This window comes from Eptesicus fuscus, chromosome 11 (assembly GCF_027574615.1).
Source record: "Eptesicus fuscus isolate TK198812 chromosome 11, DD_ASM_mEF_20220401, whole genome shotgun sequence".
Classification (NCBI taxonomy): domain Eukaryota; kingdom Metazoa; phylum Chordata; class Mammalia; order Chiroptera; family Vespertilionidae; genus Eptesicus; species Eptesicus fuscus.
The window spans coordinates 45,714,705-45,732,919 of record NC_072483.1 but is presented as its reverse complement, the minus strand read 5'-3'; the positions used below and the strand labels follow the sequence as shown (position 1 = coordinate 45,732,919).

At 43.6% G+C, this 18,215-nt stretch overlaps 1 protein-coding gene across 1 annotated transcript in view; it reads left to right on the top strand.

The window, feature by feature from the left end:
• Positions 1 to 18,215, top strand: part of STK39 (serine/threonine kinase 39) — a 265,976-nt gene that overhangs the window by 112,401 nt on the left and 135,360 nt on the right. Inside the window, exons 9-10 of the mRNA XM_054723077.1 lie at positions 2,813 to 2,861; positions 2,963 to 3,028. Coding sequence (XP_054579052.1) covers positions 2,813 to 2,861; positions 2,963 to 3,028 — 115 coding nt within the window. The remainder of the gene's footprint in view (positions 1 to 2,812; positions 2,862 to 2,962; positions 3,029 to 18,215) is intronic.

Here is an 18,215-nt window from a genome sequence, read left to right as displayed (position 1 = left end):
TCATGCCTAATGCATAGTAGATGCTCAATAAATACGTATTTCCTGAGAGAGTGAAAGGATGAATTTGCAGTAGCTGGAGGTCAAAAACATTGCCGACGATCAGTGAGAGTATACGGTAAAATAACAACGAAAGTCCACTCATGTAAAAGAGTAGTCTCATTTTTTGTTCTAGTTTTCATTCTAGTTTAAAAGGGTGCACATTCATGAATTCGATGAGCTTACCAAGGGATATGGCACACAAAATGTAAACCGTGGCTCACCTGTTGATTAGACCTTTATTTACTCGGAGCAGTGAGCAGTTAGTGGCTGTTTATTGCAGTGGGTATGGCCATTCTGGGTTCTTTTCAGGTACCTGCAGCCAGTGTTCCACTTAAAACCGAGGGAGAGAGCAGGAACAATTTAGATTTCTGTTTCTTTGCACAGAAGTACAGTGTGGGGCCCCGGTAGACTCAGGCAGTTTGTGCATCGTTGCACTTGACCACATTTCCTGATTCTTTTATATGCTTGGGTTTGGTCCCTGGAAACATGTTACTGGAACTTCCTGGTTCCAAAGAAGGGGTTTCTAACCTCTTCAAATGTGAGAATCCTTCTAAACTTGCACCGCCCCTCCCCAACATAGTACTATCTGTACCTTTGCAAATCATTGCCCGAGAGAGAATACCTAATGATACTCAGTAATGGTTCTCTCCCTCCTCCCAGTTTTAAAATTATGAACAATTTAAAACATGCAGAAAAGGTGAAAAACTTTACAGTGTTTACTTCTACACCACAACCTAGATTCAACAATTACTAACATTTTTCTTAGCTACTATATCTATTTATCTACATTTTACTTGCTGAATGAACAGTTTGAAAATAAGTAACAGACTTAATACTTCAGCTTGCATTCCATACAAATTGAGAAATGTTCTAAATAACCACAGTACTTTTCCACATCTAAGAAAATGAGCAGTAATTTCCTAAAATTGTCTGTTACCTAGCATATTCACTTATCCTATATAATAAAAGCCTAGTATGCAAATCAACTGAATGGTGGAACAATCAATCGGTCAGTGGGGGCAGAGCCGGCAAGTGGGCGGCACCAAACCAGCCAAGGCGGGTACCAACTGGCAGAGGGAGGGGACGGTGATTGGGGGGCGGTGGTGACCGACCACGGCGGTGGGGCGATGGGGGCGGGGCTGGTGGGGTGATGGGGAGGCGTATCCCAGTCAGCCCGCTGGTCACCTCCCATGGGGAGCGGGCCTGAGCCGTCAGTTGAACATCCCCTGATGGCTCCTGGACTGAGAGAGGGTGCAGGCCGGGTTGAGGCCCCCTCCACCCATCGAGTCCATGAATTTTCGTGCACCGGGCCTCTAGTCTATAATATAAAAGCCTAAGTGACCGAACAACCAGAACTATCGGAATGACTGGTCACTCTCATGCAACCCCTGGTGGTCATTGTGCTCCCACAGCCAACCTCCCGCCGCTGGCCAACCTCCCATGGTCCCTCCCCCCAGCCGGCGGGCTCTGGGGACCCCCCCATGCATGAATTTGTGCACCAGGCCTCTAGTCTCTGATGATTTCCAAAGGTCTTTTGTAGTTTCTCCTCCTTCCCTTTCAAATGCAGGATTCAGGCCAGGGGCATGTATTGCGTTTGGCTTTATATTTCTTTAGTCTTTTAAAATCTGGAACCATACCCTCACATCTCCCTTTTTCCTCTCTGACACTGACTTTTGGAAGAGATCAGTTCATTTGTCTTGTTGACTGTCCTATAGTATAGATTTATGTGATTTTCTTTTTCTGCATTGCTGTTTGTTTTAGACAGAGCTGTTGATGAAGTAAGCTGTTCTTTATGGACTAATGCCAGCTCATAGGCAAGAGAAGTAGATAATCAGTATTCTGCCACCTCCTATAAAATACTTATTTAAGGCACAGATGCTAAAATCATCAGGTAAAAGGTTTTGGGGGATAGGATATTCATAAACAGTAATGCCAAAGTATTACCCAAAAGAACACTTTCCCATTGCAGTGGGTGAAACATACGTTTACAATGGAGAGATCTCAGGCCTGGGGACCAAGTAGTTAAACTTAGTATCACTCCCAGTGAAGTTACCTAACGCTATGTGCCTCTGACGTGCCGCAGTAAAACGTACACAGTGTCATCTCGGCAATGTTTCCCCCCCAAATGCTTGATTCAACCTCGTCAGGCCTTCAGACATAGAAACAAGTGCAATGACTCCCTGAGGAAACAACCAGACCAATCCAGTAATCCTTTTAAATGAATTTGCATTTTATTAATCACCATCATATTTACCTTGCCCTGAAAAACAGTGGTCCGTGTACACCTGAGATGGGGGTGTTTGGGGGCGCGGGGAAGGTGCAGACAGCTGGCACACATGGTGTGTGGACCCCTTGCCTTTCCTGACTCTCAGAGAATCTCCAAGCACTGTGCTCTGGAGTTTCTTGAGGGTCCTATTGCAGCTCGTACAGCTTCTCAATAAACATAGGAATTTAGCTCACGGATGTGTCAGTCTGACACCTTTTAGAAACACTGCATCCACTTAGTGAAGTGTAAGGGTGAAGGATGGAAAATGGATCGTGCCCCCAATGTTTAACTCGGAGGAGTTTGTGTGTTTTGCAGACAAGGAGCTTGGAAAGAACTGGAAAATTGGCACTATTTTATTTGGTGCCAGCTTGTGATTAATTTAGTGTCTGGTTTTGCTATTCCTAAAACTGGTCTTCCAGAAAGATGCTAGGATTAAGTTGTTTCATCAAGGCAGTGTATTTATCGAGTGGTCATTGTTTCAACTCTAATTTATTATTGATCTTTCAGGCCCACAGCAGCAGAACTTTTAAAATGCAAATTCTTCCAGAAAGCCAAGGTAACATGCTTAAAACCCCAAGTAAATCTGCTATTTTGAAACACTATGAGTTTCTACGTACCGTATCTGATGTTAAAGTGTTGGGAATATCTGTTTTGCAGAACAGAGAGTACCTGATTGAGAAGCTGCTTACGAGAACACCAGACATAGCCCAAAGAGCCAAAAAGGTAAGCGCCATCCGCCCCGCCAGCCCAGCAGGACAGGAAACCCATAGAAGGCGTTTCCCACAGGCTCAGGATGTGCCTGTTTGGAGGTCATGTGATTAGTGATTTCTCACGGAGCTGCATGCTGCCTTTTGGTTATCTCAGCTTGCTTTCATTTGTTTGGGTGTGGAAACCATGGCAAACGCAAATGATTTCATTTTTCCATTTATCAGCTTTGCTTAAAGAAGGTCAGAGGGGAGGGGACTGTCATGAGTTCTGAGCACTGGAGAGGTAGAATGTCCTTGAATGTCTGTCTTTCCTTTGGGTTTTACAGAAGAGGGACAGTCTTGTTAAAGCCGCTTGAAATGACAAAAGGAAAGACAAAACTTTTGTTTTTAATGGTTATTGGGAATATCTGTGGGGTATAGGTTTTTTTCTCATAAAAGATCCTGTGGGGACTTTTATTGTCCTCCTTATGTTAACTAAATGATACTTACGGTGACTTGAAAAACTTGTCATACTAGCTTTGAGATTTTTTAAATGGCATGTATGTGTAAGTGTATTTTTGTGTGTGTTTCACTAGAGTTTTATCTATCTGTAATTACTGATTTCATTATGGTATGAAACCTCATAAAATGTAACCTCTATTTTGGTTTGGTTTGGTTTTAAAATTATATTAGATATTTATTATTAAAAATACGTATGTAGCACAGATTTAGTTTTTCAGTTATTAAGAAAGCTGATGCGATAGCTGAGTCCCCTGCTCTGTAAATAAAACTGGCAAAGGAGTATGCATTAGTGATGACGTCTCACTAGGCCCAGCTATGAGTAACTTTGGATGTTAACTTCCAGACCTTGACGTTATAAAACGTTCTGTATGAAATGCATTTCGCTAATGCTGTAGAATTACTTTAAATAGATTTTGAATAGGCTTCAAGGAGTGACCCATCTGAGCGTCTCTGCTGGACCAGCAGACCTCTGTGGGGTGGGCTGGGCCCTGGGCTGTGAGCCTGGGCTAAGGCTAGGGGGCTGCCGCGTTGACTGCAGAGACGTGAGCAAGGTTGGCAGGTGGGAGTCTCTGGGGGAAGGTGGCAGCGGGCAGATCTCAGTCAGAGAGGCACCTCTCCAGCACAGCAGAGTCAGCGCTTTGGTCAGAGGCAGGAGAAGCTGGACGTGCCCACAGTCGCGGGGCCCCACAGCGAAGCCTGCAGGAGGGGCCGGGAGAGATTCCCTGGGTGTTGGAGCTGAGCACGAGGTCTTTTGATGAGATCTCTAAAGTGTCAGCCAGAGTTGAAAAAAAGCTGTCAGGAAGCCATTGGCTTGGACAGTCTGTGTCTCCAAAGAACATTTTTTTTTTTTTTTACTTTGCTTTTTGTCCCCCGGAAGTTTTGTTTGATCTCTTCCCCAAGAAGGTGTTCTCTGTGGAGCTTTAGCCTCACGCCTCCAGCTCCTTGTTAGTGGCCAGCCAGCCTCTCAGGGGCAGTTTCCAAAGGCTGCCCTCCCGCCCAGACCGAGCCTTCCTGTGCTCTGTGTCCTCCTGAGTCGCCCCGTCTCAGAAGACGGGGATTACCTTTATATTTAAGACCCGCTTTCCTCCTCTTCTTCCCCATCGAACCACTCTCTGGATCCCCTCCTCACCTCCCTCTGCCCCGTGGCTCCGAGCGGTTTCCTCCTGGTGTTAACTACACAGTGCAGTAGATTTCTCCCTCTTCTCCCTCCATTCCTCCTCTCTGCGCCTTCTTGGACTCCAGTGCAAGATTAACTTTCTGATTACGTCACTTCATTGCTCAAAAGTGGTTTCCAAAATTAAATAAAAACTTAAGCAAATAAATGGGGGGGGGGGGGCGGCGGGGAGGCGGGGATTCTTATCAAATAAAGGCCAAGCTCCTGAGCCTTGAAGTCATGGCACCGTTTCAGATTCCAGCCGTTTGACCTAAACTCCAGCTGCCCTGAACCACTTATGGTTTTCACTGCGTCATCCACACTTTCCTTTGGCACTTCTTCCACCAGCTTGAGAAAATGAAGACTGCTCAGGCTGTGACCCTATTTCCTTACTTTCAAAAATAGATTTCAGTGATTTATTACATATTAGTGCGCCATGCATTCCAGATCCCGTTTCGCATGTTTATCTGAAACAAGAAGTCGCTAGCGTTTGTGGGGGGGTCTGATTTTTTCCAACCATGCCATCTGCTGTTTCCTTGCTTTTTGATTGTAGACTTGAACCTCGGGGCTCGTTTCGTCCTCTATCCCTTCAAATAGAAAATGGCCATACATCTCAGTGCACGCTGAGGAGTAAAGGGAGAATGGAAATTAGTTCCCAAACAGCTTACAGAAAGGAGGTGCAATGTATCCTGGCTCTCTGGCTTCGTTCAGTTGGCCCTTTCCCTGTCACAGTTCTCCTTTTAGAGAGTGCACTTGGTTGTGAGCTGCACTCCACGCCTTGCCCGTGGGTTTGGGGCAGGTACGCCGACCAGGTAGGTCAGCATTGATCACAGCGTGTGTCTTGTTCACAGTAAGAGCCCGAAGCCGTTTGCTGGCTCCGGGAACATGCGCCTGAGTGTACCAAGGAAAGACCGTTGGAAACTCCGTTTTCCGCTCTCTTGACCGGCCCCAGTCCTTGACATCCACTTGTTCCTCGGGTTCCTATTAATAGCAGACAGCCTCCCTCCCTCTGCGGCTGGTGATGTTGGTGAGCAGCCATCTGCCTGCTCCTTATCCGAAGCTTCATGCAGGCTCAGCCACGAGGAAGGAAATACTCTTTCAATCACCAGGTGCACCGAAAGCCTTTGTTGTAGGAGGTCTTTGCTTGTCTTAGGTGCTTACGGTGTTTAGGTGAATTTGGCTTAACAGTGGGTACGAGAGCCTCTCTGTGTGTAGTTGGTGTGACTCATTCTTCGGCTCCTCCGCGTCGACCTCTGCCAGGCTGCTCAGGGCCCGTGTGCAGCGCTGCCTCCTGCTCGCTCCGGCTCCGGGTTCCTGGGGCAGGTTCGTTCCTCAGAGGCTCCTTGTCCATGGGAGCCCTTTGATTTTTGTCTCCTCCGTTTGTTATTTTTCAAAATAGAAACAGACAGTCCATTGACACACCGGTGTTTGCGTCATGACGGGGCCTGTTGACTTAGCCCCGGACAGCCAGGCAGCCCGTTGATTTGACGTTTGTCGTCATACACGGTCTCTTTGCTTCCCTTGTGGTCACCCAAATTAAGAAACATTTTCCAATATGTGTTTTTATTTGCCATGCATACGTCTCATATTTGGAAGAGAGGGGCCAGCGTGGTAGCTGTTCTCAGGAGGCCCCTCGGAGCCCGCTGTGCTGCGCTTTGGTGGGGGAGAGGCAGAGGCCAGAGTGGGCAGTGTTCACCGGGAGCCTCATAATTCCCTGTGGGTAGGTGATCTTGTCTTCATCCTGATGGGCTCCTTTACATCAGGGGAGAAATACATTAAGAAATAGAAACAGACCAGTATGGCTTCCCTGGTAATTTGGGAATGTAAGATGATTTCTGTGTGTGTGGTAATTATAGAAATTGGGGATATTTGTTTTCTTGCTGAAGGCAGAGTGTTTGGCCCACTCTGGGTTCTTTTGCTGATAGTGTGGTTTAATTTCCTCTTGCCCTAAATTTTCTGTCTGTGAAATGGAAATTCTGTCTGACCCCAGGCATGTGGTTGGAGGGGAATGAGAGAGTCGATATTCCTGGACCCTCAGACACGCTGTAAATTCTACATGAGGACACGCTAATGACCACTCATGAGAACAGAGTTCACTGCAGCTACATAACTTCTTTTCAACTTTCCACTGATCCCTGTGCGTGAGACGAAAGGCTCCGTAGCCATTGCTCCCTCCCATGTGGCTTTCTGGGAGCCTGTCTCTGGCCGCCTTTTGGGGTGGTGTTACACCATTTAGCTGCTGGGTTCGCTGGGTGCGGAAGGGTGTAAAGTATTCGGCAGAAGTCATGCTTAGGGCTGTGTGCATCTTCCGTGGGAGCGCCTGAGCTTCAGAGTTGGCTGATGTCTCACAGTTGGCTGTTTGTGAGTAAGAAGAGCCTTGAGTCTCCACATTCACACTCATATGCGTATACAATGTCTGTTGCTGAAACCCCCCGATGGCAGGGCAGGGGCAAAGGGTTAGGAGCTACACAGATGGCCAAATGCCAGCTGCTCAGCCAAAACGCATATTGGCCCGAGAAGGGGTGAGGTGAGGAAATGTACTACACAGGTCTTGTTATTGCAGTTGCTTGTGTTTTGATGGGAGGTAGGATCACTGGAGGATTTTTGTTTGAACTTTCCGAATGATGAAATCTAGAAGTTAGAAACAGTGAGCCATTATCAGGAGGAGGAAAGGGATGTTTTATCACTGCCACATTTGGCTGGAACCATTGTGAATGGGAACAATGGGACAGTCTCTGTGGGTCCCAGGATTTCTTAAAACAGCCTGTAAGATTGGGTTCCCAGGAAGGACCCATTTGCTGGCTTCATTTCATCCTCTTTCGTGCTTAGGAATAAATGATAGGAATGTTACAATTCACATTGATTTAATTCTAAAGGCCCGGTGCATGAAATTGGTGCACGGGAAGGTCCCTAGGTGTGGCCGGCGATCAGGGCCATCCAGCTGCTGTCCGGCGCCTTCCTTCCGGCTGCCAGCTGGGGCCTCCCTTCCCTGGCTGTCAGCCACCAGCCAAAGTCTCCCTAAGTTCCTCACCACCCTCTGGTGGTCAGCGCATGTCCTAGTGAGTGATAGAACTACTGGTCTCCCTGTCGAACTCCTGCGGGGACACTTTGCATATTGCCTTTTATATGTATAGATAGTTGACCCTTGAAAAACACTGGTTTGAATCATGCAGGTCCACATATATGTGGACTTTTTTCAAAAAATACACAGTTAGCCTTCTGTGTCCGTGGGTTTCGCATCCAAAAGAAACTGGAGAAGAACTAAGGTGATTTCAAATGCTTTATAAATGGATTTTAGTTTTGTTCCAAGTCTGCCCAGTAGAGGGCAATGATGGATTTTAATTCTGTGAGGTTGTGCAAAGCAAACTGAACAAAAGTTTTTGGCTTTGTGGAAAGTCTCAGATTTGGAGCAGAAGGATCAAATGTCTGTTAAGTTCTTAATGAGCCATGAGTGTTAGGCACCTTAGTCAGCTGGAGTGAGGGTTTGTTTGTTTGTTTGTTTGTTTGTTTTGAACTGGACAGGAGGTGGAAGGGTGATGATTTTAAGTACTTTTAACTCTTGCCACTTTTATTGTAAATTACAAATCAAAGTAATGTAACATTTACATTTTACATAATTCATGTCAAAACCAAAAATCTCAATTTTGAGGATGGGATTGGATAATTTCTAGTATTTTGTGGTCAAATTAATGCGGTTGTGGATGGTGGCAGGCTATTTGCAGAAAGTTCTGTAGTCCCTGCAGTGCTCAGGGCCGGGGAAACAGGAAGGAAAGGAGGGAGTCCAAGTGTTTGTTACCTCTGAAGGGAAAGTGAACTGACCTCTCTACCTACCACATTTATTACCGATTTGATGTAAGAAATGCATTCAGGTAGGCCCGAGCGTGTGTGTCCTCTTATTACTTTGTGTTTCTCTTCCCCATCCTCTTGTTTATAAACAGCCACATAGTAATCTATCTCATTGAGGTAGTCCCATGCTCAAAAGGGAGGAAGGAGGGCTGTGGTGGTTGAGTTTGCTATTTTTTCCTATTTTAGAGAGCAGGTGTCCAGAGAGGTTAAAGTTACTGGTTTAACTAGGTCTGTAAGTGGGACAGGTGTTCTCCTAGTATAAGCCCGTGGGTATGTTCATTAATTTTTTTTTTACTTTAAATGCATCATTTTAGTCAGCTTAGAATGTAGAGTTCATTTGGTGAGGAAAGTGCTTTTGGACACCAGGGGGTGCTATCAGAATAGTTCATTTGCTCTAGGACTCTGGACGGGAATTGCTTCCTAGTCCATGAAAAACCTAGGAGGGTGTAGATTTTTTTCTTTATCCTTTTGCACTGTGCCTGCTGTAAGGAGTTTGGCTGGTGGTGTTTGTGCTGGGGATGAACGAGGCACAGGAGAGGATAGAGGAAACAGCAAGTGGAAAAAGCATCATAAATGACTGTCAGTTCAATCAGTGAGTTGAATAAAAAATGCATTTACTCTGGGTAAGTGGCCCCTTTCTGGTGGCATTTGACTTTGAGCCAGGAGAATCCACTCTGGAAATTGTGATCTGCTAGTCCTGGTAACTGCATTTAGGGGAGATACTTGTATTTTCAGATTGAGGTGTCTTAGACACACCAGTTGGAAATTTAAAAATAATGTCCTACATTTTGTAAATAGTATTGTGAGTGATACTCTTTGTACAAATGTAGTTTGTAGAGAACTGATTGTTTTCTTTTACTGGAAATGAATAGGCAGAATCAGTGACCTTATTTCACATTCAGTTAAATTTTTGGGATCTGCGTGCTCAAATGCATCATGTGGCTCTTTTTTTTTTTTTGCCTCTGAAAGTTTGCTAACTCTTTCCAATGCTTGTGTGCATCAGCTAACTTCTCCGAAACTTAATTGGCTTGCTTGTGCCCAGAGAAGTCCTCACCTGGCTGCTCATCGGCTACACTGAGCATCCCTGATAACGAATGAGGACCGACTGCCATGAAGGTGGTTTCCTGTCGGAAACCGACCATTGTCTCACTAATAGAAAAGATGTAAAAGGCTGATCAACTTTGAAGCTCTGAAAGGTCAGAGCCAACCACTCCCTATCTAATTGAGACAATGGTAACTGAGGCAACTTCCCCATCTTGTAATCTTATAAATCCTTACTGATATGATAATCTGCCTATTACCTGCCTAAGGGCTATGGGTGTATCCCATAGTCTCAATAAAAGGCATAGCAAGGCCAGAGCCTAGGAGTAGTCCTTCCGCTAGAGGTGGACTCCTGCCTGGCCCCCCATTTACCCAAATTAACTCTTTCCCAGTCTCTTTTCATTTTGATTGCGGCCTTTTTCAGAAACCGGACCTTAACGGGAACCCTGAAACACGCAGGACGTGAAAGGGGCTCCCACATCTTTTATCCACCTTCACAGCTCACTCTAGCATACCCTTTCTTTTACAGGTAGATAAACCAAGAAGAATGGAAAGGAAATTGGCTAAAGTTGCAGAAAAACTAGATTAAAAAGTTCAATTTTTTTTTTTTGGTGTTATGAAAACTCTAATAGTATGAGTGTCTTCTCCCTGCTTTAAAATTCTTCCATGGCTTCTTATTAATTATAGGATAAGCTCCAAGTTCCTGTCACTTATAGGATGAGGTCCACATCACTAGTAGGGTAAGGACCACTCAAGGCGCCAAGTTCTGACTACCTCTCTGTCCTTTTTGTCGGCCACTCGCCATCTCACCCTTAGCACACATCCTCAGAGAATTACTGGTTTTCCACCGGTATACTCCTGAAATTCTCACATATGTTTTTCATGGAGGTGCATGTACCGGTCCCTCTGTTTAGAAGACTTCTCCCTGAACTTGTGTCTTTCTAAGTCTAGCATCTCTGCTGTGAAGCTTTCTCCTACTCCCCCACCCCCCGGCACCCCAGAGAGTTCATTAGCCTTTTGTCTGTATTGCTTCTCTACCTTGGGCATGATTCCCTGGCTGCACTCAGCATCGTCTATAGTTTATTTCCTCACACTTTCGCCTTCTGAACCAGACAAAGGGTGCCTTCTGTACCCTGGGTGCAGGAATGGTGTATAGTTTCCCTGTCCCCAGTACCCAGCACAGTGTCTTGGTCCATTAACAGCAGTGTGTGGGATTGAAGTTTGGTGAGCCAGATTGCAAAGTGACGCTGCCGGCCTCTCATGGGCGTTGTTGGGAGAGCATGAGGGCGGGCAAAGCTTCTAGTTGTAAAGGAGAACGGTGGCGATGTTTTTCCGTTGGTGCTGTATTATTGTATTTCACATCTAGGACTCAAAGTTTAGGTTTAAAATCCCTTGTTATCACTAATTTGCTAAGGGTCTTGGGTGAGCCAATTAGTTGGACTCACCTCTGCCACCTTATCATAAAGTAGAATGGTTAGATTTTATGATCTAACATTTGTGTATTATCTCCTTTAGAGTATTTAATAGCAAAAATTTAGTCCCTATCACTCAGCATATTCATTATTGGCATTTCTGTCTTCAGCCAGCACACACATTAAGTTTTCCTGTTACCTGAAGCCACATCAAATGAGGAAGATATTTCAAAACTAGGTTTATATTGGCTTTTAGTGCTTTCTAATCTTGGATTAGCTGTCATTTATCCCCCCCTTTAGGGGAAATAATTTAAACTTAACCCTTTTAATTGAACTTTATATCATGATCCTGTAAATATTTGCAATGAGTAAGACATTTTGGAGAAGGAAAGGTGAAGGAGATAGGAAGTAATGGAACTTCTGTGCATAATTAGGAAAGGAAGAAGTCCACGCCAGTAGAAGGAATCCAGGCGTTTTGCCTTCCCACCTCCATAGCCTTTTTACATTGCTGTCATTCAAGACATGTAGTGATACCAGCAGAGGGCGCTGTACACACGCTTAAAAAATCATTGTGTGAGTGCAGGGTGTGAGGGGGTGGTGCTCTGCTTGTTTCATGTTAAACAAATTTGATTGTTATAATAGAAGTGTATGGCTTTATTGTTATTTTTTTTAAGCCCAAACATTTTTTTTGTTGTTGCAATTTCTTTTACTTTGAAATTAAGTAGTTTTAAAGCAAATTAAAATTCAAGAGGCCCAGTTAAGGTTGCACTTTGATACAGGATTTTCTAAGCTTCTCATTAAAATTCTCACAAATTCTAATACTGATTTAGAAGAGAGTATACTAACTTTTAACTATTTTTCTCATGTACAGAAAGGAAAAGGAGCCTTTGTACAACTTACAAAGCAATAATAGAGCTAAGAAATTAAAACAGTAGTCCTTAATTTAACCCAAATTCCAAAGGTCATTTGATATTGTTTGGGTTGTTATACAACCAGTTTGTTAGCTGATATCATTCAACTGGGGAGGAACTGGGAAGGTGCTGTTTTATCAAGACCAGATGGACCCCTTAGGGCAGTGGTCGGCAAACTCATTAGTCACCAGAGCCAAATATCAACAGGACAATGATTGAAATTTCTTTTGAGAGCCAAATTTTTTAAACTTAAAGTTCTTCTAACACCACTTCTTCAAAATAGACACGGCCAGGCCGTGGTATTTTGTGGAAGAGCCACACTCAAGGGGCCAAAGAGCCGCATGTGGCTCGTGAGCCGCAGTTTGCCGACCACGGCCTTAGGGGCTAAGGACAAAGTTCTGAGGGGTGGGCTTTCTCTGGGGCTCTTCTCTGTAGAGAGCAGTATGAGGAGGGAGGGGAAGGACGAGGAAGGTGAGAAACCAAGCCTGGAAAGAGGTGGAAAAGGCCCAGGAGTAACTTTCTTGGTCAGGAAGCTGGGATCCACAGAAGTCTGTGCTTGAAGTAAGACTGAGCTTGGTCTCTTCTGCCAGGCCCAGCAGCCCCTGGCTCTGCCACTCGCTTATTGGGTGACCTTGGGCTTCAGCCGAACCCCCTTTGTCTCATCTGTGACATGCAGTTTGTTCAGTGGCATCTCATTGATCCTCTAGGTTGAAAATTAAATTCTTAATTGGCCTTTTGGTGTTTGGCACAGTCTAGTCCCTTCCTTATCTTGTACTCTCCACCCTCATTCTCCACGTGTCCATTTACCTAAACCTCCTGCACATGCTATCGTCCCTTCTGCTTGGATGTGTCAGCTGCCTCCATCCTCAGAAGACCTTAGTGTCAGCTCAAAGAGACATTTCTCCAGGTCAGTCACTTCTTTCTTGATGGATGTTTAGATTGTCTGCAATTTTTAAATTGTTAATCACACTGGGATGAACGTATTGTGCATGCAATATTGCTTTTATGTTACTTATTTTGTTAGGATATGTTCCTAGCAATGAAATTGCTTAGTCAAAGAGTACATATGCCTTGATACATATTAGCTTATTGTTTAAAATGGGAGGCGATGTATTCAAATCCCAGCCTGGTTCTTGGGTCTTTTACCTGTAGAATAATATGTTACTTACACACACACACACACACACACACACACATATTCAGTGCCTAGCATATGGTCTTTAATATTCTTTATTTTTGGTATTAAAATGTCATTCCTGCACATTTGTTTTGTTTCATTTCCCCCCTTAGATATGCAAGTAGCTATTTTGTAGAAAACATTCACTAACTTTGGAAGAGCTAAGAATATATCATGTATTAAAGCTGATAGCCTATTATGGAGGTCCCAACTTGGGGTCCTGAACTCTTTGGGCCACTAAAGGTAGTTAGAGAGCCATTGGTGGTGAGAAGGATGGGGAGCCCTGCTGTTCTGCAGCCTGTTGTTGGCTAAGGGATTGTGTTTCACGGGGATGGGGCTGAGTGTGCACTGTGAACAGGTGTTTTTGCTCACTATCCTGTCACTGCAATCTCTCCTGTCCAGAACAAACAAATGATACGCCAGCTGCCAGCCTGAGGGTACCGATCAAACCATTTCATCACCCCTGGGTTTCTGGCTTGAGAGGGCTCATTCTGGAGGTTCGATGTGAGCCATTTATTTGTGCTGCACCGGGTGCTGGTCACGCCGGCGTCTGCAGTCACAGGACAGCGCCACCCAGTTTGGATAATGAGCTGTTCCTTTTGTCATATACTAGTGTCCTGGTTCAGATCCCGTACGATCGTAACATTTATAGCTTTTAGAGTTGGAACCCCATTTTTCTGAATCATTGCACGGGACATTTTTGAAAAGTATAACCTTGAGATTACATCCCCTCTGCCCCTTGGCTGGCACCGAACCTTGGGTGAGTCACTCTGCTTCTCCGAGCCTGATTTATTCACCTTCCCAACCTCCGAGGGTTTTTGTGACGTTTAAACATGACAGTTTATACCAAAGGCTTATGCAGCATCTGGAACATAACAGGATCCCATGGGTGCTTGAGCCCTCTCTCTTCCCTCTTGCATCAGGGAATGTTTTGCGAGGAAGAGGTTGTGTGTTATGCCCAGAGCGTAAGGAAGTGTTTAAATGTCATGGGAGGATTGTCTTTTATTTCCTTAAGGAAATTAATGTCTGAGGTTAGTGAATTTTTATCCCATTCGTTCCCTCTTTCTTTCTGTCTCTGTAGAGCCCCAGCAGCTAATCCTGGTTCTTCAAATAGAACTGTTTGTTTTCCCTCTTCTGCCAATACATACAGTCTTGCTAGTTTCCTTAAGGACTTCACATTACTGAAGTTTATTTAGAAATCTAGTGTTCATTTTTGTTTCAATTGTAAGATTTCTGAGTTCTTCATTTATTTATGAATGTTTAAGTTATAATTAGAAAGACTTCCTATTTTAGAGTATTTTTATTAGCAATTACAATGAACTTATCTGTTAGACCAAAGTAAAAGTTTTCTGAAATAAATGACCTCTAAATCAGTCCCTCCCACTGACTTTTTCTGTAATGTGATGTTATTTCTATGGGCTGCCTCCTGCATCCCTGTTACCACGTTGAGAGAGATTCTCCTGTCCATTTTCCTTACAAAAGCTTAATGCCTACTTGTTCTGAAACTTACTGGGCAGATACCCAGGCCCCTTAACCAGAGATTCACCTTCAGTGGGTCTAGGGCCATGACCCAGGACCCTGCATTTTCGATAAGCAGTTCAACTAATAGTGGTGCAAATGGCCGAGACAGACCTTCTGGTGTGTCTGCAGGTTTGGAAGGAAACCATATCGCCAAGCTCACTGTACAAAACACATTTAATAATTCTGCTTTATAATTATACAGACATAATTAAATGCCTGTATTTCATCTCCTGCTTTTCTCCCTTTGCCTGCTGGCCTTTGGGCAGTGCTGTTCCCACCTCTCTTGTCATTCACACTCTGAACTCCCCGGAGCAGCCAGTCCTGGTTATTGCATATAAGATCTGTCTAATCTGCATCCCACCAGTTGCAAGCTGAGCTATTTGATGTGAAGCAGACTGCAGTATCTTCTTAAACCATGGCTTCTTTTGGTATTGCTTAATTCATCTTATATTCATTATTAAAGTGGGCATATCTGTCTTCAGCGTGCTCTGACTTTACTAGCATTATTATTAATATAGGCACTCATTTTTACCATCCTCATAATGCCAGTTTCTTTGATGCATAATATAGGAAGGTGTGTGGCAATCTAACCAGGCAGGGTGGATGCATGAGCTTTTGGCCTACCCTTGTGCAGAGAGGGGGATGCAAGAATGTGGATGGAGAGTTTATATTTGGAGAATGAACAGAGAGGTTAGGAAGCAGCTTTGAGCTCATGTTATAGGGGAAGTTCTAATAATGAAAAGTAAAGATGAAATAGACTGGAATTAAAAATTGTGAAGCACCTGCAGGACTGGAAGAGACTTCAGCTGTCATCTCAACCAGGGCTTCCCAGCCAGTGGCTGGAGCGCACCGGTGGGCAGTGAATGGGTCGCAGGCGAGCAGGGCTTGGGATGGTGGAGTTCTGGGCCCAGTTGCTGTGAATCACTTTAGCAGATTATCCCAGTATGCAGCACAGATATTATCATTTCCCACATGTGCCAAGTTTGTGAAATAATCTACCAACCCACTGGTATTAAAATTCTGTGAACCATAAAAAAAAATCTCATCTGGAAGTCTAAAAATTTGAATATAGGAGATTTTGAGAAAGCTTGAAGACTACTGGTCTGAACCTATCAGATACTGAGTTCTGTGGAGATTGAATGGATTTTTAATCAGTGACCAAGACCAAGATCACTGCATTGGGTCCTGGTTCAGTGCTATTTTTTTTAATATTGTTTAAGCCAAAGGTAGACGACAGAAATACAATGAATTAATGGGCTGTAAGTTCATGAAAGAGCGGGAACTGTCCTATTTGGTTGTCTTCAGTGCTTACCATGTTCTGTGACAAAATAGGGGCTTAGTGGATGTTGGCTGAATGAATAAATGTGGAAGTTGGGCTGGATGCCTTTCACTCCTCTTCCAATAAACGTTTAATTTTTATTTCTTATTAGTGATTGGAGGCAAGGAGGGCAGGGTTTTTTTCTGTTGGGGTTGAGGATAGCGCAAGTTCTTATATTGCAAGCCACATTTAAACTTCCAAGAGCCTTAGGAAGTGCAAAAGAATTTGAAAGTGGGATTTAAATAGATATTGAAAACTTCTCTCTGAATTTATAAAGTGAAAATTGCTCAATTTTTGGAATGAGTTTTGCTTGTTTTAGAGTATTATTTTCCTTCACTGTGCACATGTGAGAAATAAAATAAGTTGGGCTTCCCAATAGCTAGATCCTACTTCCAGCATAGATTACATTGTATTTTGGGGTTCACAGAAAGTAGAGACAATATGTAAAGATCCAGAAGAAAAAAGAAAAAGCTGGAAGCTGAACTCTAAGTGGTGTGTTATATGTGGGGGTAAATGTCTAAATCAGCTTTGCAGCAGCAAGAGAAGAGAGCTGTGTCTCACCTGTTGTGCGGCCCTCACATTGATGTTTTATTTATTCTTAAAGCTGACAATTCAGAATTGAGACTGAGACTCCTGAATTAAGCTGATAAAGAGGTGGCTAAAATGTCCCTAAGTGGATGGTGCCTCTTAGCTTTAGGCAGAAGCAAACACAAATATTCTTTGAAGGAACACTGTTCTCCAAAGATAAATAAAACATTAGAAGTAAACAGCTAATTTAGGTGCCCTCTAAAGAAATTCAGATAGTGGAATTATCTATAGTATATATTCTATGTAAATAATTACATAGAAAATGTTAAAACAAATAAAGTACAGAATCATAAAAATGAATAAGAAACAAAATATAAAAACTGAGCAGGCAGGCCGGCTAGTGTAGCTTAGTGGTTGAGCATCGACCTATGGATCAGGAGGTCAGTCACGGTTGCGGGCTCGATCCCCAGTGTGGGGCATGCAAGAGGCAGCTGATCAATGATTCTCTCTCATCATTGATGTTTCTCTCTCTCTCTCCCCCCCCCACCCCTTCCACACTCTCTAAAAAGCAATGGGAAAAATATTCTCGTGTGAGGATTTTAAAAAAAACTTTATGTATGGTCACAGGACACAGTCAGTATGAACAGTATTACAGTAGCTGTTACCACTGATGGTGGATTTATAAAGAATGTGCAAGTTAGCAAAATTCCCAGTAATGTCCCACAGTTTGATTTTTATTTACATGTATTTTTATTTTACTTCTCAATTTTAATTTACTTCTCAGGGCAAACAAAAAACCAGATATTACACCGGACAGTTTGTATGTTCCAAAGCTGAATGTAGGTACACAGATATGAAGTGGTGTTTTTGAAGGTCAAGTAGCGAGTCAGTGAGCCAAGATTTCCTGTATTTGATGGCAGCTCCCTGATAAACAGAAATGCTCCAGCTAATTCCTCACCTAAGGCTTTGCAGAGGCGGACACACAGGGGTGGCGCTTGCCTGGCAATCAGTGTGGTTGGTCTAATGTCTTCCGGGGCAGGGCCTCCTTCTTTCCGGCAGGGCATGGTAAGCGAGGGGAGACATCACCGGGAAAGCTCCAGGTTCCCCAACGGTTGCCCTGTAGCAGGCTGTGCTGCAGAAGAGCCCCCCAAGTTCAAGGCCTTAAGGACTTTTAAAAACCCCAATTCATCATGCTGTGAAGTTATTCGTCTTAGAATTACAATCCAAAAAAAGCAAAGGTTGCAATATTTGAGAATAAAGCCTGAGGATAAAATCGCAGTCACCCCCTGATTTTCAATTTAATAGCCATGAAGTTAACTAATGGTTACGTTCAAAGTATTTTGTAAGCCGTGTCGTGAATGCTAAATAGATGATTATAGTAAAATAACTAACGATAATTTTTTTAAGTTAAAGCCATTTCATGTGAAATAACTGCCATTCTCCAGGTGACTCATCTGTTGTAAAAATAGCAGATCATCCAAATGATTCCTGGATTATTTTTGAGTGAGTTTTATATTACTGTGTATTCCACATAATCCTGGATTACAGTTTAAGTTTAGCTTCATCTGGAATATAATCTATTCTTTCAGATTTTAGTTCTGACATATATGTAGTCCAAAGATAAATTGAGGAGGAGGTAATAACTGTAACATTTCTAAAGCCAGTGTTTTAAAGCATTATGCCATCTTGTCTCCAACTGAGTATTGTTACTTTAGAAATACATCAGAATCTTGGTATATTGTGATCCTTAAAATCCATACACTGGGACTGCAAGGCAAGACTGCCTTGAACAAAA